The sequence below is a fragment of the Alosa alosa genome, chromosome 2 (assembly GCF_017589495.1).
Source record: "Alosa alosa isolate M-15738 ecotype Scorff River chromosome 2, AALO_Geno_1.1, whole genome shotgun sequence".
NCBI classification, from domain to species: Eukaryota; Metazoa; Chordata; class Actinopteri; order Clupeiformes; family Clupeidae; genus Alosa; species Alosa alosa.
In genome coordinates this window covers 19,935,945-19,959,014 of record NC_063190.1, presented here as the reverse complement: position 1 = coordinate 19,959,014, position 23,070 = coordinate 19,935,945, and the positions used below count along the sequence as shown (strand labels likewise).

The 23,070-nt window shown below is 44.9% G+C and overlaps 1 protein-coding gene across 7 annotated transcripts in view; it reads right to left on the bottom strand.

Moving 5' to 3' along the window:
• The window catches only part of nf1b (neurofibromin 1b), a 74,644-nt gene that overhangs the window by 3,131 nt on the left and 48,443 nt on the right, over nucleotides 1-23,070 (bottom strand). For 4 of the 7 annotated variants that reach the window (XM_048269397.1, XM_048269415.1, XM_048269380.1 and 1 more), the window contains 19 exons: nucleotides 22,551-22,983; nucleotides 21,895-22,235; nucleotides 21,127-21,329; nucleotides 18,270-18,463; nucleotides 17,342-17,482; nucleotides 15,836-16,115; nucleotides 14,860-15,074; nucleotides 13,655-13,716; nucleotides 13,002-13,143; nucleotides 12,458-12,559; nucleotides 11,222-11,362; nucleotides 10,127-10,253; nucleotides 9,005-9,136; nucleotides 8,211-8,346; nucleotides 7,802-7,959; nucleotides 6,283-6,414; nucleotides 4,498-4,619; nucleotides 1,159-1,259; nucleotides 454-596 (listed from right to left, as the gene is read on the bottom strand). In XM_048269397.1, coding sequence (XP_048125354.1) covers nucleotides 454-596; nucleotides 1,159-1,259; nucleotides 4,498-4,619; nucleotides 6,283-6,414; nucleotides 7,802-7,959; nucleotides 8,211-8,346; nucleotides 9,005-9,136; nucleotides 10,127-10,253; nucleotides 11,222-11,362; nucleotides 12,458-12,559; nucleotides 13,002-13,143; nucleotides 13,655-13,716; nucleotides 14,860-15,074; nucleotides 15,836-16,115; nucleotides 17,342-17,482; nucleotides 18,270-18,463; nucleotides 21,127-21,329; nucleotides 21,895-22,235; nucleotides 22,551-22,983 — 3,305 coding nt within the window. The remainder of the gene's footprint in view (nucleotides 1-453; nucleotides 597-1,158; nucleotides 1,260-4,497; nucleotides 4,620-6,282; nucleotides 6,415-7,801; nucleotides 7,960-8,210; nucleotides 8,347-9,004; nucleotides 9,137-10,126; nucleotides 10,254-11,221; nucleotides 11,363-12,457; nucleotides 12,560-13,001; nucleotides 13,144-13,654; nucleotides 13,717-14,859; nucleotides 15,075-15,835; nucleotides 16,116-17,341; nucleotides 17,483-18,269; nucleotides 18,464-21,126; nucleotides 21,330-21,894; nucleotides 22,236-22,550; nucleotides 22,984-23,070) is intronic. The other 3 variants (XM_048269426.1, XM_048269435.1, XM_048269387.1) reach the window with 1 other exon arrangement.

The following is a 23,070-nucleotide window of genomic DNA, read 5'->3' as shown; positions in this document are numbered from 1 at the left end:
CTACACGGAAGAAAAGTGCACACACACACAAGCACAAACACACACACACAAACAGAAAATCGCTATGAATCAAATCTATTTTTCTCTCCTACAGTCAACCTCAAATGAAAATCTTTAGTGTGCCTGTCTTTGGATGTGGCTGAGTATTAGCTTTGTTTCGGTTGTGTTGTGCTGTGCTATCTTTGGGTTATCTGACCTTCACTGAGTCACCTTTCAGCTGAAAGATATTGATGTTTTTTTTGTTTTTTTTGATGGATTTGGAAAAGCAACTTTGAGCTTCAAAAAGGTCTTTTGTCACAACACAGGTGCTGCTGTTGCTATTTATTTATTTCTATTTGTAACACTTTCAAAGCAAGTGCAGGTCATAGAGAAAGTATGTGTCTGTGTTCGTGTGTGTATGAGTGAGTGAGAGAGCCAAGTGAGAGTGAGTGAAAGAGAGAGGAGAGGTTTTACTTTGCAGGTAGGAAGGCTGATACTGCGGAGGAGACTCCTCGTGATAGACCACACTCTGGACGATGCCATGCACTGGGTTGAGCAGGTTGGGGTCTTGGCACATGGACAGGAGGGTGTTGATCTTAGAGTCCAGAAGGTTGTGTCTGAAACCACAGCAATACCTCAGCCAGAAGGCAGACAAGCCACCAAAGGATTTAAACAGCATACGTGTGAAACTTTATGGAACCATGAAATCAATTCCCAGTTATTTACAAAATATTTACACAGAGAAAGTGTTTAAATTGTGTAAATAGCTAATACAATATGCAAGACACTGTCATTTGACTATTTACTACTAATTAATTATTTACACCATGAACATATTTCTTATTTCATTTTTAAAGTATATTTTGGGGACTTTTTTGCCTTTATTGTGACAGGATAGTGAGTGCCTGACAGGAGATGAGTGGGAGAGAGAGATGGGGTGGGATCGGGAAATTACCTGGGTTGGACTCAAACCCAGGTCCCTGTGGGCATCTGGACCCGAATGTGGAACGGGCGCTGAGGTCAGTTGAGCCACAGCGCCCCCCACCATAAAATTATTTCAATTGTGTAAATTGAAAATGTAAAGTAAGGCAAGCGCCAACGCTCTACTGTTGTTGACTACAGGGTGTTTTGTCTCTAAAAAGTTCTCATTCTGTTTTTTAGGTAAATTATTAGACTTACACAACCGGGAAGACCTTTGGGAAGACAACGCTGGCTTCTGCTAAGAACTCATACAGAATCCTCTGGTCAAATTCATCTGTTGTGTTCTTCACCTGAGTGGCCTGTTTTTAAAGAGAAAAGCCATGTTGTCAGACATCACTGCTGCTGGTTATTCCCTGTGTCTTTTAGCCCTTAAAAGGTGTACCATCACACTGCCGGTGTGACGGGAATGTTGGAAAATGAACGTTCAACATAGAATTTTAGAACCTTGAATTGTTGATCCTATGTTAAGGGCTAATGTCCACTATGGAGGCAAAACTTGAGGGTCTGACCAAGTAAATACAAGTTTTGTGTATTTACATGTAGGCTAGCCTACATGGTTTGATATGTGCTGAAAAAGTCCTGTTTGCTGTTGAACTTGCGCTTCGCCTCTTCTATGTTTATTGACAAAGCCATTCATTATAGCCCATATAAAGCTATCCTCCGGAAAGTTCCCAGATATTTTGAAACACCTGTTAGCAATCTCTGATGGCGGAATATTCAATGGGTATCCGACAATATCTCAGTGCAAATTCCAAAATTGTTCGTCTATTTATTTCCACGGTTCAACACACGAGACGACTGAACACCCAGTTAATAGAGATAGATAGATACTTTATTGATCCCCAAGGGGAAATTCAAGGTCTCAGTAGCATACAGACATCACACACAACATACACTTACAGCATAAAGGGTAAATATAGTGTATTCATATAACAAAACTCCACAGTACAAAAGAGACAGTAGAAGATAAGAACTAACAAAACTAAGTATACTATATAAATTAAATACAAAAATTCCACAGTGTGCTTGAGGATGATCAAGCATGAGACGCTTGCAGTGATAGGGCCAGGACTGGCCTGTAGTTCTGTGTGCATGGTAAGGTGCTCAAGAGAGTGAGTGTCATGGTGAAGGTGCAAAAAGTAGTCCAACAGTGCAACAGTGCAAGAATAAGGTCTAGAGACCAGCATAAATAATATGGACAAATAAGAGAGTAATGTATAATGTAGACAAGGTAATATAAAAACTATGTCAGTGCAAGAATAGGTTGAGGTAATAGGGTTACAGCCATTCAGTATTGTAGCAGAAGTAATATCACTACAGTATGTGTACATTAGCCTATAATACTAGAACATAGTTTGGCTGCATTGGCTTTATTAATTTCTGCCAGTTAGTGCTTTTTCCCTGTGTATAAGTTAAAGACTACATGCATTATTGTGTTTGACACTGAGGATAGCCCATCTGAGACGGTGGTCTGGTTCATGATGTTGTGAAATTGAGAATGCCACTCCGACTAAATCGTTTAGTTTATTTCTTTGCATTGTGAAATTGAAATGAAATATGGACTGTTGCAATCAATAATATGTTGAAATTAATTAAAAGGAATTAATTTCTATGAAAAATCTCTGTCTGTTGTGTGTGTCAAGTTGCCTATAGCCTATGCCTACCGTGCGCATACTGCGCAAGCGCAACTAGCGCCTAGGCTATTTAATTGTATTGCCTTTAGGCTATGCGCGGGATGTGCCAACTTTTCATGAGATAGAGAGACCCCCTTAAAGACAAAAGAAGGGACTTATTTTCCCAATAATGACCGGCGTTCTATACATTATCCCGCTTATTACACGGCTACTTGCCAAAACGAAACAATAAACTCCCCACGATATGACTATTTAGCCTACATACAGTAGCCTAGGCTATAGTCTATTTGTAACAGTTCATCGTGACTTTTGCTGAGAAACAAATAGTTCGCAACAACACACGCTGAACTTGAATCAAACATTCTTTAGAACACAGCTGACAAACCATCTGCTTTTCACTTTTGAATGAAGTTCCAGTAGTTGCGGAGTGATATGAAAGACCTGAATTAGAAGCACAGACTCCGTTGCCATTGACAGTGGTCATTATTTTTTTCAGTGGTCCTCTAGTCGAAAATAATGACCGCTAGAACTTTGGGAAATCCCATTCAAGTCAATAGAGCGTTCTACTTGCATTGTGAAGAGCCGTGTAATAAAAATAATTATTACACGGCTCTTCAGAGTGCTGCGGAAAGTTCCATTCACATGAATGGGCCTTCCCAACGTTCGGACCTATGTTAAATCTATATAATCACCGGCAAAGTATATAATCACCGCTGTCAACAGCTCCGCTGCGCGTCGGGGTTCTGTTCTCCCTGTCGGGACTTATTTTCTGATAATTACCGGCGGACAATACATTATCCCTTACATAATTGATTGTTTGCACTGATGATGGTCTGAATGGGACCAAAAACATTTTGCACTTTGGTAGCACTTTGCACTTTTCACCACTTGATGGATTAAAACTCAACTCTTTTGCATTGGCAACATTGGTGTGCGATTTCATTCTTGATTGAAGGACTGTTAGAAAATAAATGAAAATATAAAGCTCAGGGGTTCTAAAACTTATTTCAAAATAAGGATGGGAAAGATAAACTAAAGAGCAACAGAGCAGCTTCTCCTTGGACACAGACTTCTGAAGTTCACCTACAAAAAGGACTCAAAGCTGCCATCTTTGCCCATATAATGAGATCCGGGTGACCTATGGCAAGTTGCATTGCAAGTTAGTTCTGGGGTAGCAAAATCAATGTTCGCCGTCTTAACGTACCAAAGATCACAGTACCCACTCAAAGGCAGAGTACAAAATATGTGTAGAGCAAAACGTCTGCATTTTAGACTTTTTCGTCCCCGCACGAGTTTAACATGTGCGTGTTATTTTATGTTATTTTCCCATAGGAAAAATTGCAAGATACCAGATCTCCTTACATAGTTGTAAGGATGCAAAGATGGCAGCTTTTTGTAGGTCTATTTGGTCGAAGACAGCAGTTTCCTGTTCTGGCCACACCCTCCAGGTAGCAAACCTGCATATATTGATTAATGGCCCAGCCACGAGAGGGAGATGACTCAGACAACATGCGTAAGAAAAGACACTAAAATTTACACCAAATGGACAAATTCTGTTAAAGCAGTGTCTAAAAAGAGAAATGCGTGCAATGACCATCATGTTGGGGGGATTTTACGGACTGTATACAGGATTCAATGTAACTGCTCACTATGGAAGTGAGAGTCTAGGGGATCAATAAATATAGCCACAAGCAGCCATGACGACCCGAGAACCGCGACCCGTTTCGGTTCCGCGATCTGTGACGTTTTGTCATCCAACAATGCGCTCACATGTGGTGTGTGTGTGTGTGTGTGTGTGTGTGTGTGAAAGAGAAAGACAGATGCTGAGGTGGATAGAGAGAGAGAGAAAGGGAGAAAGAGAGAGCAGTTGAGGAAAGAGAGAAGTGGTGTGTGTGCAACTGACCAGCACGGTGAGAAGCAGGGCCTGGATCTTGGGGTCGGTGAGGACCTCTTCGTCCAGCAGCACGTTGGATTCCGACAGGGACACCTTCCTCAGCTGGTGGTGCTGGGACATGCGCTGGGGCTCTGGGACACACAGCAAGGAGGTGCAGATTTAACACAACACCCTCAGTGTACAACACACCCCAGTGCAGATTTAGGGGCCGTCTACACGACGCCGGTTTTTGTGAGTTTTTGTTATCGGTTACGCCTTGCGTGTACACGACGCCGGCAGTTTAGGAGACTGTAACCCATAGTTTTTGAAACCGGCTTCCAAAGTGGGAATTTTTGAAACCGCCGGCTAACTTTTAAACTGATGTAGACGCTGTAGGTAGGGTGGCCGGGCAATTTTATGACGACATAGCCCCACCTCTCAACTCAGCCACGGCACTCGACCTGACACACTGCTTGTCAAAACAAACCAAACCATTTGTTTATCATATTAAAATGTTATTTTCTTTCCTTTCTTTTTTCTTTATGTGCACAATGTAGCCTATCAGCCTTTTGTGGCTAAGTTAGAAGCACACGTTAGCTTAACTTAGTTAAACATTAGCTTACTGCATGTTAATGTTTTCTCCAGTGGTGCTCAGACGACCTAATGCAATGCGTAGGCTAAGCATTTGAAATTTCACATAGCAGTCACATACCTTGAAAATGAACTTTATTAGTTTAACAGTTGAATTGAAAACCGAATTGTCTGTAGTCTCCTTATTTCATGCGACTGCTTAACAAACTGTTTCAACAATGTTTTCTTCTACGCGATTCACGTGAATTAAACGTGAAGCCTCTGCACGGCCGGCGCCATCGACTGGTCTGGCATATGCACTACAGCACATTTAGCCAGTTACACCTCTGTGTGTGCACGCAAGTTTTTTCTTTACCGGTGTTGTTAAAGGTGTGAAAGCGGTAAGAGAAAATTCACCCGGCGGTTTTGTGACGACGTACCCTTAACATAACACACTCAGTGTACAACACACCATAACAGACTCAGTGCACAACAGACCACAACACACCCAGTGTACAACACACCATAACACACTCAGTGTAAAACACACCCAGTGGAGATTTAACACAACACACAGCAAGGAGGTGCAGATTTAACACAACATACTTAGTGTACAACACACCACAACACACCCAGTGCAGAATTAACACAACACACATCAACACATCCAGCGTACAACACACAACAAAACACTCAGTGTACAACACACAGCAGTAGGCAGATTTAACACAACACACTCAGTGTAAGACACACAGCAACAAACTCAGTATACAACACACACCACACACTCCGTGTACGACACTCAACAACACACTCACTGTACAACACACAGCAATAGGCAGATTCAGCACAACACAAGATGTAAATATTCATTATGTACAACATAACGCATATCTGTTTGTGTTCCATTACATCTGCCTGGTGCATTGGTGCACCTATGGATGAGATCCTATGCATTACAGAGAGGCTACAGAGTGATTTGTATATCATTGCCTCTGTCTGAGTGGTGGACAACTATAAGCAATGGGAGGTTTTGATGGGGATTTGAGGTACAAATGCTGCTTGTTTACATCTGACATGGGTTGTCCAAGTCTACTGTGTACATTGGTATAAGTAGAGATAGAGGCAGAGCATTAGAGACAACATCAGGTCCATTTTAAAGAGACTGTTTTAGTCTGGATCACTGGTCAGCTGAGATCCAGAGGCTGATGAGGACAGACACTGGACTCGGGTGGACTCACTCACCCATCTCGTAGTCGTTCTCTGCCACTCGGCGCATCTTGGGCGGCGTGGTGATGCCCGCCTCCATCTCTGCCCTCTTTGGCGCCTTGGTGTCGGGCATCAGGTGGTCAAAGCTCTTCCTCGTGCCTGAGGGACCAGCAGGCCAAAGACAAACAGGGAGTAGAGTTCATCCGCCATGACACACATGCATCACTTATCTACACACACACACACACACATCACTTATCTACACACACATCACACACACACACACACACACACTTACTGTATCTACACAAGACTGATCTAAAAGGCCCTGAGATTTCTGCCTTTATAAGAAAGATATTTGTTAAGACTTCTATACTTTGTCTATAAATGCCACTGCCTTACTGGTATTACATACAATCCCTTTAAATGGTCTCTGCATATACATTTTTACATCAATATTTCCTAGTTTATCAGACAGTGTAATTCAAGTCCATGGACTTGCTATATAGTTTACGCACTAACCCACAATAACCAACAAAAGGAAGGGAAACTGCACGTGTGTGTTATTGTGTGTGTGTGTGTGTGTGTGTGTGTGTGTGTGTGTGTGTGTGTGTGTGTGTGTGTGTGTGTGTGTGTGTGTGTGTGTGTGTGTATGTGTGTGTGAATGTGTGTGTGAATGTGTGTGTGTGTGTGTGTATGTGTGTGTATGTGTGTGTGAATTGTGTGTGTGTGTGAATGTGTGTGTGTGTGTGTGTGTGTGTGTGTGTGTGTGTGTGTGTGCGTGCGTGTGTGTGCGTGTGTGTGTGTGTGTGTGTGTGTGTATTTTCTCTCTAGGAATCAATTCAATGTTCTTGATGATGCTACAACTTCACAGAACCACACTATAATCAGTGAGGCTAGTTAGTCAATAGGTGGGTTTACATGGACACTTTTAATCCAATTAAAATCGGAATAATGGCTCGATCAGAATAGAAATTATACATATAAACAAATAAAACTGTCGATCCGATTAGAATTAATCGGAATGAAAAGGGTGGTGTATTCCGTTGTTATTCCGTTTAAACGGCCATGTATACGGTCAATCAGGTTACCCGCTGTAGCTTCTCAAGCAAAAGCAAAGAAGCAACGGCTATTCTGATCAAAGATTCTAAAGCGCAGGAGAGCACCTGATCAGAATAGAACGTACCCCACGTAAACAAATTACACAAAATTTTCATTCAGAATAGTTTCATTGGAATGACAAAAAAAAAAACTGTCCATATAAATCCACCTAGTGAGTCCTTTAGCACATTCTCCTGTAGTTTCCCTGGTTGTCAGTGGCCCTGCTCTGCTGTGATTGGCTCTTGTTCTGCTGTGATTTGCTCCTGCACTGCTGTCAGTGGCCCTGCTCTGCTGTCAGTGGCCCTGCTCTGCTGTCAGTGGCTCCTGCTCTGCTGTCAGTGGCTCCTGCTCTGCTGTCAGTGGCTCCTGCTCTGCTGTCAGTGGCCCTGCTCTGCTGCCGGTGGCTCCTACTCTGCTGTGAGTGACCCTATGTGTTCTCCTGAGCTGAACTTACCCAGCAGCTTCTTGGTGTTGGCCTGCGATGGCTGGCCCATGTCCAGGCTCATGGACTTGCGGGTGCGGGGGCTGATCTGACCCACCGTCGGGTAATGGGCCGTCAGGTACCGGTCCGACACGTTGGGTGAGGCCCATGGCTGGTTCTCCCGCAACGTCCTGAAAAGGAGAGAAAACAGGGAAGGAGGGAGGGAGGGAGGGAGGGAGAGAAAGAGAAAGAGAGAGAGAGAGGGGGGGGATGCAGATGAGGAAAGATGAGATGGGTCGAGTTGAGGTATCAGACCCGAGCCAACTGTGATCATGCTAGCGCTGCTCCACAACAAATACATACACTAAACACACACACACACACACACACACACACTACACTAAATGGACGAAAGACAGACAGACAGGTTGAAAACTCTTACCTGCAGCTGGGGTCACTGTGCTGCACAGAGTAGGTGTCCATGGGAATGGTCTCCATGGTGATGTCCGGAAGCAGCAAGGACTTCCTGTGTTTGAGGCGGCAACGGCTGCGCACTTCCTCGGAGACGGTGAGGAGAGCTGATTGAGGAGCACACGCACACACGCACACACACACACACAGAGTGGTCATCAAACACGCACTTCATCAACACCACCAACAGCACTTAAGGACAGTCATTACAGACCTCTGCACGCAGCGCACACACTACTCAATCAATAGGCATTAACTGGAGTCTGACTACAGCACAGAGGTCACTAGAGGTTGAGTCTTCCCATCTTCTCATGAGTATTTAAATAGTGTGAGCATTGAAACAGAGCAAGTCATTCATTGGGTAAGTACTTAAAGAGTGTATTTAAAGACTGCAAGAAATTAAAGAGGGTAAGAGTTTAAACAGTGGCAGTATTTAAATGCTGTTTCTGCATTGCAGGAAACAGGGTGAGTATCACTTCAGCCTTAATGTACTTACACAGGATAAATATTTAAATGATGCAACCCTGCAAATATTTAAATAAATAAATAAATAAATAAATAGTTTACTTACGCAGGATAAATATTTAAATGATGCAACTATTTAAATAAATAAATAAATGTGTCATCATAGGGTCGTTCCTCAGTACTCAAACAGTGTAAACATTTCTACAGTGCTCTGTGATTATCTGCATGCTGTTTCATCGCTGCAGCACCAGGGGGCGCTGAGGAGCCATGAGTTCCTCTGTCCTCCACACTGCTGCTCACCTGCCAGGTACGCCACGCTCTGGGTGTTGACCTCGAAGCGGTCGCACTGCCGGTGCTTACCCACCAGCCCCAGGAGGGTGTGCAGGATGCGGACGGTGCGCGCCACTGTGGTGGGGGACGGGTGCCGGTAGCCTGGAGGAAACGGGAAACGTTAAACACACACACACACACAAACACAGCAACATTACACACGCAAACACAGCAACATTACACACGCAAACACACACACACACACACCAGGGGGCTCTGGTAAGATACATGAACACACCTACACACACACACACACACACACACACACACACACAGCAGGGGGCTCTGTTAAGATACATGATCACACCTACACACATACAGCAATATTACACACACACTCAGCAAACATTACACACACACACACACACAGCAGAAGGCTCTCATAAGATCCATGACCACTCCTACACACACAGCAACAATATGCACACAGTAGGGGGGCTTTTGTAGGACACATAAACATGAACACAAACACACACACGCACACACACACACTACACTATATAAATGTTCTCCTGCATAAACAGTATGTCACAGGCTTGAATCGTGGACTGAAATAGTCAATCTACTCCAATGTACCCACTTTAGATTGAAATGATCTCAATGCCATTCAGATTATGCCCACAGCATGGGGCTCTCGTAAGAATACACATATATACAGACTCTTCTCAAGGCTCTTCACACATGGATGTTTTCCTATGTAGAGATCATTCCAAAGCCGTTTCATGCTAATGCTAATTCAAATCTGCTCTTTGTAGTGATCCAATCCACCCACTCTGCTACATAAATGATCTCAGTGACATTAGCATTATGCCCACTAGCACACGTATAGAGATACCGGCTATTAACACAAAAAGGATGCTTTACTACGTGTGCTATCTAAGCAATGTTACATATTGTTAATGTGATTTCATATAGGTATAGTTATAATGCAACAAGGGCCTTTCCTGTAATTTCCTGTGTATTAGCAGCATTGTGTATAAGCCGCAGGACATTGTTTCATGCAAGTTAAAAAAACAAAACCATATCAAATATATAAACTGCCCCAGTGTATTAACCTCATAGCTAGACATTGATATGTCACCCTGAGCTTACCTTTAAGCAGGTGTCCGACGAGGGCAAAGTTGAAGTTGGACGTGAAGTTGAGGCCCACAAAGTGATCCATCTGTTTACAGTGCCACTCCAGCGGCTTCCGGATCTCCATGAACACCTCCTCTGGACTCTGCACACACACCACGGGGAGGAGGAAGAGGAAGAGGAGGAGGGGGAGGAAGAGGAGGGGAAGGAGGTGGAGGAGGGAAGAGGAGGGGGGAGGAGGGAGGAAGAAGGTGGGAGGAGGGAGGAAGAAGGGGGGGGGGATAAATCCCCATCAGAAGAGCAGAGGAAGCAGAGAGGACTACAGAGTGCTGCTTGAGTTGGAGCTGCTTGAGGTGGACCTGCTCATGCTGTAGTTTGGTATCTCTGCTGTGATTAGGCCACATACTGTGTGTTTAACGCCCCCAGGTCTAGACTGAGGTCACATAGATTGGGGGACTTTTGTGGGTGTCCATACATTCAAGTGTAAATTACGGGGCTTTTTCCAGATAGGGTACTTAAGAGTGACAAAAAAACGAGTGCAAGGGAGATGGGGGTGGGATCAGAAAGTGACCGCTGGTCAGAATCAAACTGACCCTTGATCCCTGTGGGGCACTTTGACCCGTATGTGGTCACTTACCACAACTCGCCCATGTAAATGCATTACGGACATTCCCTCACGCTACCCTCTCCCCATTTGAGAAGTGAACTTCATGCTTAGTTAATCTCCGTCTGAGCTGCTTCATCTGAACAAGTCCCCGCGCGCTAAACTCAGCTGTGGTGAAATATGGGTTCCGCTAGGGAGCGGAGGGTCACATGGTTTACGCAAACTGGGGGGAACTTTCACTCGTAGAGGTTTCACTCTGAGTCTGGCCTCTCCAGTCCCCTTGGGAGGGGTGGGTGTGTGGGTGTGTGTGTGTGTGTGTGTGTGTGTGTCTGCGCGTGAGAGTGAAAGAGAGAAAGAGAGTGTGTGTGTGTGAGAGAGAGAGAAAGAGAGCATGTCTGTGTGTGTGTGTGACAGAGAGAGAGAGAGAGAGAGAGTGCCTGTGTGTGTGTGTGTGTGTGTGTGTGTGTGTGTGTGTGAGAGAGAGAGAAAGAGAGAGAGCCTGTGTGTACCTTGTCGTTGAACACATGCATACTGTCGAGTGTGTGGAGGTTCTGCTCCATCAGAGCGGTACCGGCAGAGTACAGGTTCACCTCGTCCAGCTGCAGAACCGCCACCGCCACCCAAAACAGAGCCTTGTGCATGGGAGAGTCCTGAGGAGGGGCACGCACACACACACACACACACACACACACAAAAAACACACACACACAACACACAACACACACACACAACACACACACACAACACACACACACACAACACACACACACACAACACACACACAATGCAGAAATACATTGGCTTGAAAGAGGAACTTCAATAGGCTATATCCTACTAGCTCTGATAGTATGCCCATAGAAAGGCAACATGCCATTCTATTCATCCAGAAACAACAACACTTCATCAAGGAAAAGGAAATGAATAAATATTACATGACTACTTCATACTTTGCTAGATTTCATGCTTATTTGGATAAATCAGGAAGTTCTCACAGTCTTACACACACACACACACACACACACACACACATTCTAATATCTACAGTTATAATGCTTTTAGCTCGGGAGGAAATGGAAACATCTGTTGAATATCTCTGCTTCCTCTGCAATCTGCCACCTGGGAGGACTAGTTTTAAACTGATCTAACCGCTGTACAAACAACTTCCAATGACTTGAAAACTGCAGTGCTGAAAGTATTAAGCCAGCATATGAAAGGGTTCAATTAAAACTTGTATGTACTGTAATAGTTTCAAGAAGCACTGAAACCTGTGTGTGTGTGTGTGTGTGTGTGTGTCTGTGTGTGTGTTATTTACGTTGCATCAGAACTCAGTCAGAAGTCACATCTAGAGCGCACTCAAAAAAAAAGCCTCTATAAAAGCAAACCAATAGCAACACACACAGAAGCGCTGATGGCTAACTCTTATTTTTACTCTCGGCAGATCAGTGTTTTGGCAGCAGCAGATATGCCGCCAGCGCTCTTCTGGAGGCCCTATACTGACCATTTTAGCAGCAATGGTTTGTCAATGCTAAACACACACACACACACACACACACACACACACACACACACACACACACACACACACACACAGAGCAGTGGATTCCTTTGACGGTAAACACACACACACACACCGAGAAGTAGATTCCTTTGATGGTAAACACACAGACACAGACACACACACAGACACACACACACACACACACAGTGAGCAGTAGATTCCTCTAGGAACAGTGGTGTGCCGGTACCTTGTTGAGCAGAGGCTGGAGCTTGGTCAGGGCGATCACCGTGGCCTCGATCAGCGTCTGGCTGTTATAACTGTCTGGCCCTTTCAGACAACTCTCCAGGCCCTGGACAAACAAACAAACAAACAAACAAACAATTTAAATTTGGATCTATTTGCATTTATCCTCACTCCCCTTAGATGTGTATCGTGTATGGCAATTGAAAGTTAGGTGTGTATGATTATAGGGCTATTGAGTGTGACTTTGGTAGGTGTGTATGATTATAGGGCTATTGAGAGTGACTTTGGTAGGTGTGTATGATTATGAGGATGTAGAGAGTGAGTGTGTGACGCACTCAGGAGGAAGACAGGGAGGATAGGGAGAACGAATGTGTGCGTACGATTGTGTCTGTGTGTGTGTGTGTAAGCATGCGTGTGTGTGCCTGCGTGTGTGTGACGTACTTCAGTGAGCTGGCTTTGCTTAGGTGTGTATGGATATAGGGACAGGGAGGGAGTGTGTGTGTGTGTGTGTGTGTGTGTGTGTGTGTGTGTGTGTGTGTGTGACGTACTCGATCGATGCTGAGAAGCGGGCTGGCTTTGCTGAGGATGCGCAGGATTTGTTTGATCTGACCGTGGGACACCCGCTTGCTGATGCAGCCAAACACAACCAACGCCCGGGGCTGCAGGGACGGATTGTACTGGAAGGCAAATCTGATGGAGAGAACGGACAGACACACACACACACACACACACACACACACACACACACACAGTTAAGCATCCTGGGTCCTGGTAAGCTCTAAAGTCTGCTGTTAGATTGTGATGATACAAGATCGCAAACACTCAAAAACAGCCTAGCTAAAAATGACTCATGCATGCCACACGACCAGTTATACTTGGATCACTGACACATGACAACTCCTTTTGGCACAGATGGTCTCCCATAAATACCCAACAACCCATATTCACTACAGACCACATCCTTGATGAATTACATATCGGTTAAACCACTAATTTCAGACACGTTGATCAGATACAGTGTGTGGTTGTTGTGCAGCAATCATGATCAGATAAGAGGCAGTCTTCACTACTAACACAAATAGAGAAAACAACAGTGTGTTTCATCTCGTATATTCAGACAGACATAAACACACACACACACACACACACACAGACACACACAGACACACACAGACACATACAGACACATACAGACACCTACTTTTGGGCAAGCTCGGTCCACTGGTCCAGCCATCGACACCCAGGGATGTCTCTCATACATGCCTGGGGGCAATTAGGGAGGGAGGGGGGCAATTAATATAAGAATCACAGAGCATTAATAGACATCTTAACATACACCCACATCCACAGTCCCCCTCATCAAACACAGTGGCTTGTTTAACACCCCCCCCCCCCCCACACACACACACACTGTGCACCCACACACCCACACCCACACACACAAACACACACCCACAAAGACACACACCCCCCCACACACACCGGAAGAATGACTAACATCATGTAAGCGATCAAAGTGTGAAGTGTGTTTGCACATCAGTAAAAATATCTCAGAGAACAATGAGAACCGAGAGAGTCTGCAACCATCACCTTTTGCACAATACAAGACCATAATCTACACAGTCTGAACTGCTTCTAGGGTTTGAACACCAAAGTTCAAAGTGTGTGAGACTCCCTAATGCATGCCAGTGTGTTTCTGAGTGTACACACGTGCGTGTCTGCCGGTCTGCTCGTGTTCCGGTGTGTGCCCGGAATAGTCAACAATAAATTGCTTCTTCGGAAAAAAAAAAGAAGAAAACTAGCACTCAGAGCGCAATGCTGTGCTGCATCATCATGCAGGGTGCAGGCACTTTTTTGCTGCAGGGTGCTGTGATGCTATATGCTATGCTAACGTTTTATATTGGTTTTGCTGCCACTGAGCCTTTTGCACTGGCACATCCCGCTGAGATGCTTATGCACATCTCACCCTGCACACTCTACCCATTAAAGTGCCTGCAGGTACCGTAGGTGGATGGGGACAGTTCTACTCTTCGGCACCACTCCTCCTCTCCTCTTCCCCAGTGTGTGTCTGTGTGTTCGTGTGCGTGTGTGTGTGTGTGTGTGTCTGTGTGGAACACACACATGTATGTGTAAGTGTGTGTGTATGTGTGTGGGTATGTGTATGTGTGTGTGTGTGGGGGGCGCACACACATGTATGTGTGAGTGTGTGCATGTATGTATGTACAGTATGTATGTATGTATGTATATATGTGTCTGTGGGTATGTGTGTGTGTGAGTGTGTGTGGGGCACACACATGTATGTGTGAGTGTGTGCATGTATGTATGTATGTATGTATGTATATGTGTATATGTGTATATGTGTGTCTGTGTGTGTGTGTGTGTGTGTGTCTGTGTGTGCGTGTATACCTCCATGATCTCCAGCAGGGCCTCTGTGACTGTCTCCAGAGAGGAGAGGGCGAAGGTCTCGCGCTCATAGGAGCCCGGTGAGAAGGAGCGGTCGCGGTAGCTGGAGCGGAATGCGATGACCGCCGCGGACTTGACCTTACTGATGCCGAAGAGCAGGTAGAACTTGGGCAGCGAGAACTCGGTCAGGCTCAGACGTAACACCTGCTTGGTCTCCTCTGGGGGAGGGGGGGGGGGGGGGATTGGGAGTGAGTCACTACATACAATAACATACACACACCTACCCACCCACCCACGCACTGAAAAATAAACAAAATCATGACATAGGTAGGCAACAACATTCTACACAAGCTGAAATGCTGTGTGTGCGTGTGTGTGTCCCAGCATTAAAGGTGCCATGTGTAATGTCTGCCAAAAAATCAATTCATACTCCACATTCCATAAAATATGGGGGCAGTATACCTCCAGAAAGTGAGTTGGTCTACCCTAGAGTAACAACCGAAGAAACGTGTATTGCAGTTTGGCTGGTGGTTATGTTGCCCGATAATCCTCCCATGGCGAAACTGGTATTATGACACCTGTCGGGCTGTGGCTAGTAATTTAGCATGCTAATTCAGGTTGATATCTCTGCAGCACTATACCTTGTTAATTTTTTAATGACATCATCGCCCTTATTTCTTCTCATTCTTTTGATGCGTGTAGCTCATTTTTTGGATATTTTTACCTCAATTCTTACACATGGCACCTTTAAGGAGAGTTCACCAAAATATTAACACAGAATTATTATTTATATTATGATAGCAAAACAAGGTCAGTGCATGGTAGCACAAAGCTATATTTCCTGTTATGTGAATTATATTTTCTGTTAGGTGAACTATATGTTTTGAGCTACATCCATTTTAAAACAAGAAACCCTGAGTATTAAGGCTTTGGTGAAAGGCCGTATAGGTGAGTGCAGGTCTCTCGTCCGCTCTCTCACCGCTGAAGCAGAGCTGGGAGCATGTGCAGAGTGAGTGGATGATGTTGATGACCAGGCCGTGCGTGGACGCGCGCAGCGAGAGCGGGCCCGTGGCCACCAGCAGCGTGACCACGTGGAACAGGTAGGGCAGGTGCGCCGCCACGTCCAGCGAGTTGTTGAAGGACAGCATGAGCATGTAGCGCGCCAGGATGGCGATGTCGTCCCACATCAGGTGCTGCTCCAGCGTCGCCGTGGGAGACAGGCACGTCTTGTCGATGATCTTGCACATGCGGATGATTACCTGTTCAGGTGTTTAGGTGTCAGCGTTAGCCTAGTACAACATTGTAGCAAAAACTGAGCAACACTGAGCCGCAGGACTGAGTCTGTCCCATGTATCGGATATGACTGTCCCCATCATAGATTGACGTGGTCCTTATATGTTTAATTGTGAGCTAAACGGGCAAAAACTACACTCACACACCAGAACACATGTAGGCTAGATAAAGATTACCGACCCCGACATCCCTATAGCTAAACACAATACTCACAAACTCTTCAAGGTAAACAGGGTGGTGGGCCTCAGTTATTTGCAGTATGACATAACACACCCCCAAACCTCTTTACGTAACTGTGCTCTGGTGCATTTATGCAATGATAGCATGAATCAGAGGGCACAATAAACAGGAACTAACAGTGTAGTTACAGGGCCTGGCAAAAGGGGAAATAAAAGACAGAAGAAATGGGAATCGTGCATAGTGAGAGTCGCGTGTATCTGGGATGAGTGAGGAGGGAACTGAATGAGGCAATACCGTCTGTGTTTAAACTGCTTTAAGACTGTAAAACAGTACACCTAATGCTAACTAGCAGACGCTTTTCACTATTGGGCTTTCAAAGATATATATTTCAACAAGGATGCCCAAATAGCATTAGTGAGAGTAGACCAGGGTGGTGCGTCTGTGCGTGGAGCTTATATTATTTGAGGTCCTCCTCAGTGCGCACTATTAGTTGAACATTAGTGAGCATGTGCTGCTAGACTGCAGGTTTTCAACACTAGCATGTCCCTTCACTTTTTAGTAACCCTAAGGCAGATATCTACACAGAATCATGTTAGCGAGTGGCTAACACTAGCATGTCCTTTCACTCTTTAGTAATCCAAAGGCAGATATCTACACAGAATCATGTTAGCAGAAGAGAATGTTTGCTACTGGGGTACATAAGGTGAAGTCAAATCCATGTCCAAGTGCTCAGAAAACCACCTTGATGCTCCCTAAAGCCAGAGCCACTGACTGAAACTTGTGGCTTATAATTTCACTCCTCATTGAAAAGGATTAGTTCTCTATTTGTTCAACGCATTGAACATGTACCAAGATTTCTAAGAGCTCCATAAGCAGCAGTACTATGAATTTACACCACAAGCAGACGAAGTGCTTGTCTTGCTCAAGAAATATATATTATTATATACAGTATTACATGTACAATTTATACAATTCATACGGTTCTCTGGGCTCTGGTGTGGGGGCTTCTCACCTTGCTGGACACCAGCTTGACGTTCCCGGAGGCTAGAGCGACGGCAGTGTCGGCCATCACCTCGGCCTTGATGGAGCCCAGGCCTCCGGTGGCGCTGGTCTTTATGAAACTGTCCAGCACCACGTCCAGCAAGTCTGTGATCTAACACGCACACGCACGCACACACACACATTTTATGCATACATTTAACATTATGTACATCGACAGATGCTTAATGCATTTATACAGTTAGAAAATATTATCTTATATTAACTTCTACATTATCAAGAGTAAGCGTATCTGAACAGATTATACACAAGAGTTAAAATCTCAACACTAAGGTATGCTGCTATAAACTGGCAAAACACCTCTCCTTGTTTTGTGCAAGGTTAATGTTTTTTTCTGCCCTGTCCCTAATGAAATTAATAAATGACAACATTACAGTTATGGCTTAGTAATGAGGAAGTATTCAGGTTAAGCAGCTATGCTTGCACAGGCAATGCCTCACAGCATACACAGGGCACTGTAATAACACAAAGCATCAAGACCAGAAGGAATGGAGAGACTACTTCATCAGCTACCATTTTCCATCTTTCATTTCGTTTTCTGTCCTCAACTGTCGTCAGGTCACAGTTACTTGCTTTATCACTCTGTATGAATAATGCAAAGAGAGATAGAGGGAGATAGACAGAAAGAAAGAGAGGAAGAGAGAGATAGAGGGAGGTAGAGAGAACGAAAGAAAGAAAGAAAGAAAGAAAGAAAGAAAGAAAGAAAGAAAGAGGGATAGAGGGAGTTGAAGAGAAAGAAAGAGGGAAAGAGATAGAGGGAGATGGAGAAAAAGAAAGAGGGGGAAAGAGGGATAGAAGGAGACGGGAGAGAAAGAGAGAGGGAAAGCAAGTGTGTGAGAGCAAAAGCTGTGCTACGTCAGAGAGTCTGCTGGTTGAGGTACCTGTCCCAGACTGCCCCAGATCTTGGCCTGGATGGAGGGGTACATCTGCTTCTCGTTGATGGTCATGGTGATGAGTTTGTCCAGGATGGCGGTGACCCGCTGGCGCTTGGCGTCATCGTTGTGCTTGCAGAAGCGCACCAGATTCAGCAGCCAGGGAGTCATGTACTCCAGACACAGGTGTTTCAGCTCAATACCTGCACACACAACAGCGCAGCTCACACTTCAGTTCAACTTACACATTTAGCGTACATTTCAACTCTATATGCACAGACAAAAGGAGAGACTCGCATTTAGATTAAAGTCATACCTACAGTATGCATTTCAACTGTATAAGCTCATACAACAGGGGAATGCCACACTTACATTCAATTTAAACATATACATTTTAACTTTATACGCAGGCACCACACATACAGTCTCACACATACAGTCAGCTTATATAAATACATTTAAAGTCCATAAACATTTCAACTCTATGCCGAGAGCACAGAAGTCTCTCAAATACATCTCAGAGATGCTTTACAAGTCTCCCTTACATTCAGCTCATACAACTGTTGTGTTTATTCAACATAAGGAACAGAAGGATAAAATTGTTGTTTTACATCTTTATACATAGCTGGGGTTTGCATAACAGGAATGATCAGTGCCCATGCTGAAATGAAACCTTGTTAAGGATCCTCTTAGCTGTGTAAACATCACAAGAGATCCATTTCATGGCTTTTTAAAGGCCTGTGCATGAAGTCAAATTGCTTGTCTTCATCCTTTTACATTAAGCAGCTCAGTGGTTCATCATTTCTTTCCGTGGCCAAAGCCTACGGGCTCAAACAAGCATTTTGCAGAGCTCAAAGCATGAAAGTACTCAAGTATGAAAAGTATGTCATGATAAAGACAGTTCTAGAAATCTACCATAGTGAGAGGGGAGGCCATTTTAAAAGTCCTGCAGTAAGCGAGAGGCTCTGCTACAGAGTGGACAAAAGCCAGAAAAGAAATGTTGATATAAAGAGTTACAGTATGAGTGTGTACACATCACAGCAGATAACAAGGACAGTTTATTTTTATACGTCTATTTTACAGATTAGATACCTCTGTATCCTCTGTTTAACATACCACTTCTAATGTACGCCCTCACATTTACTTGTTTTAAAGGGGAACTATGCAGTTTTTTTAAGCTTAATATATATATAAACTTTATTACAGGCTCTAGGTCCAACAGCAAGACAACAACAACAACAACAACAACAACAAAAAGGAATAGATACATAAACACATACAAACATACTCGGATTCATTAGAGTCTTAACAGGCACCCATACCAATGTTTCCATAAATATGATTGATATCTGACCGAGCTGCACCTAGGGCTTGTGAGCATCATTACAATACAGTTTTGAGACTCATCAAGTCGGGTCATGAACTTAAACATTAGGTTCCTGAAGAGAGCCTGTAAAGTGCTTAGCCCTGAGTCACAAAAGAGCTTACTTGCACTGCTACTCCTGGGCTTTTTCAGCAGTATCCTCAGGCAGTCATTATACAGTATGCCACCTGAAGTTTGCGCAGGGTCTGCTTTTTGTAGCTGACCCATAATGAGGCTGCATACATAGGGGTGCGGTATGCACGGAACAAGCTCACTTTCACATCCTCAGAACAGTGATGGAATTTCCGGACTAACATGTTTGCTTGGACATACAACATTCGTCTCTGCCTATCCATATCAGCATCCTCTTCCATCTTGTCAGTAATGATGTGCCCAAGATATTTCATACAGTTAGATACCCAGAGGGATTGCCCTGACAGGTAAAACATTGGAAAGTGCAGCTTCTGATCTTCTTTGGTCCTACATATCAATACAACACTCTTTTTTGCATTGTACTGTGCATCAAACTCAACTCAGAGCATATATCCAACAGCTGCTGGAACCCAACAGTGCTGGGGGACATAATAGCCAAATCGTCTGCGTACATCAGATGGTTTAACAGAGTGTTCCCTATCAGACAACCTGTCTTACACTTCCCCAACTGCTTTGACAGCAGGTATACCTTAACTGAACAGCAGGTATACCTTAACTGAACAGCTTCGGAGTCATTGAAATGGTTATATGACTTTTTTGGGTTGAATTGTGGCTGTCTCGATTCCCCTTAATGCCTGTGAGCGGAAAAACCACCCTTGCAACTTTGGGCCAGCGGGCCAACTGCCTCAGAGGCAGAAAGTCTGGCAGCCTTGCGATGTAACAAATTGTTTTACTGCACTACACACATACACGCCAGGCACCGGCTAGAACATGGTAGTGATGGAGTTTCTCAGACATTTGTCATGGCAGAGCCAGCGAAAAGAAGCAGAAAGTGAGTAAACTGCTGTAGGAGGAGCAGGGAAAGAGGAAACGGCAGACTGACCGATTGAAGAGGGTTGTAAAATATATACTCTGAAGCTGTAGGGGGAGCTCTGCAGAGAAATCTGTGAGCAAAAAGCGAAGCGAAGAAATTGCCAAAACTGCATAGTTTCTCTTTAATGACCTTGCTTTACCTGCGTTGGAGACTCGGCAATAATAAGACTGGATAATACTACTTCTTGTAGTAGTGAGATAACAGTGGTACTGACTGAATATTTCAGATTGTTAATTTAATGACTGTACTGGACATTTTAAGCCCTCTGTTTTTAGTGATATGGCAGCAGTACAGACTACACTATACTACTTCCTGTGTAAGTGAGATAGTTGCAGTACTGGATGGAATATACTACTTCCTGTATTAAGTGACTGTGGTACTGACTGGACTTACTACTTCCTGCACTTAGTGAGGTGGCGGTAGTACTGACTGGACTATACTACTTCCTGTGTAAGTGAGACAGTTACAATACTAACTTGACTTGCTGAAGCCAGAGATGCACTCCTCCAAGAACTCCAGGGTGAGGTGGGGCTCGTTGGCCGCCAGGGTCTTGCTGATGGACACGATGAATAGCGTGTTGTTGGCCGGGATGCACAGGCCGGATGTCTCCAGTAGCTGCCCCTCGATCTTCAGGTTAAACGTGCAGGTCAGGGCACAGAGCAGGTTATACGCAGCAGACCTGTTCAGACCAACACAGGTGTAAAACCTAGGTCAAAATGGTGGTAATGTCTGAACTACTGAAAAGGAAGTGCTTATAATCAGAATTACTAAATCACACTCCTGACCAGATTTTCTGATTCATAATATGAGAACAACTTTCCCTTTCAACTAGGAAAGTGCAAAAAATGCAATAATTTGAGACTGAATGGCTGTTTTAGAGAGCAGAGTTGAATGGTCTGACCAGGTTATGGTATTTTAATTCTTTTGCAAGCACTTATGCTACCTGAGGCTACCTAAGGCGGGTGCTTACCTGAGGCTACCTAAGGATGGCGCTTACCTGAGGATAACTGATGATGGGGCCTACCTGAGGCTATCTGAGGCTGGTGCTCACCTGAGGATATCTGATGTTGGGGCCTACCTGAGGATGGCGCTTACCTGAGGCTATCTGAGGCTGGTGCTTACCTGATGTTGGGGCCTGCCAGAGGCTGGCGCTTACCTGAGGCTATCTGAGGCTGGCGCTTACCTGAGGCTAATTTAGGCTGGTGCTTACCTGAGGCTGGGGTCTGCCGGAGGCTGGTGCTTACCTGAGGCTGGGGTCAGAGCTGCCCAGGTTGAGCAGGGCGATGTTGAGCAGCGTCCCTGGCACGTCCTTGGGCCGGATCTTGGTGTGCTGCGGAATGGAGTCTGGCTGCGAGAGCTCCCAGCGTGTTCGGATGTGGATGATGGAGTGGACGATGGCCTCGCACTCATGGTGCATGAAGGTGAGCGGCGTGCCCTGGTTGGCGATGGTCAGCGTGAACTGGTTCTCGTCCACCAGGCAGATCTCCTCGATCTCCGAGGCGTAGTAGATGTCGTTCAGGAAGACCGACTGGCCCAGGACGCGCGTGCGCTCTGCCGACGTCACCTGGACTGCATTGGAGCCCACCTGAACAGAGACACGGGAACAGCTATAATTTTATGATCGATTTGAGCCCAGGTCATGCTTTCTATTGGTTGATTTGAGCCCAGGTCATGCTTTCTATTGGTTGAAATCTCTATGAGTAACAATACTAAACCCCCAAATGCTGCATAAGTCAGTAAGTTGCAACACTGCTGTCATATTTGCTCCATTGTAATGCGACATTGGGTTTGATAAAGATACAATACAAGTAAAAAAATTATTATTATTATTATTATTATTATTTTTATTATTATTATTATTATTATTATTATTAACTCGTTGACAGCTTTTACATCATACCTTGATGGAGACCTTGGTGTCCTTGTGAGCCAGCTTGAGGGCGTTGTGGAAGACCTTGAGGTCCTCCTCGAGAGCCAGCGTGGCGGCGGGGAGCTTCTGCTGGTCGGGCTCCACGTGCTCTGCGAGGCGCGCCGGCGAGTCGATGAAGAGCAGCTTCTTGCTGCCCTTTAGACCGGTCAGCAGTCGCTCGTGGTACTTGGTGTACTCGCGCACCCACGTGTTGCAGTTGTAGATGTAGATGGCGGCCACATTCTCGTAGGCGAAGCCCGGGAACACCACAAACCACTTGGACAGGAAGTCCGTCTTGAAGCGGTTGCTGGGTCCGGCGTGGGTCAGGTCCACTACGATCTCGTAGGGCTTGGCGTAGTAAGGCTTCAGCGTGAGCAGCACGTGGTAGATGAGCAGGTCGCCGTTAATCTGGCCCGTCTTAAACCTGTGTAACAGCAAAGGTCATAAGGTCATGGTCAAGGTGAGGAGGAGGGGTGCAATAGAAGAGGACCAGACTGAAAATGAAAATGAA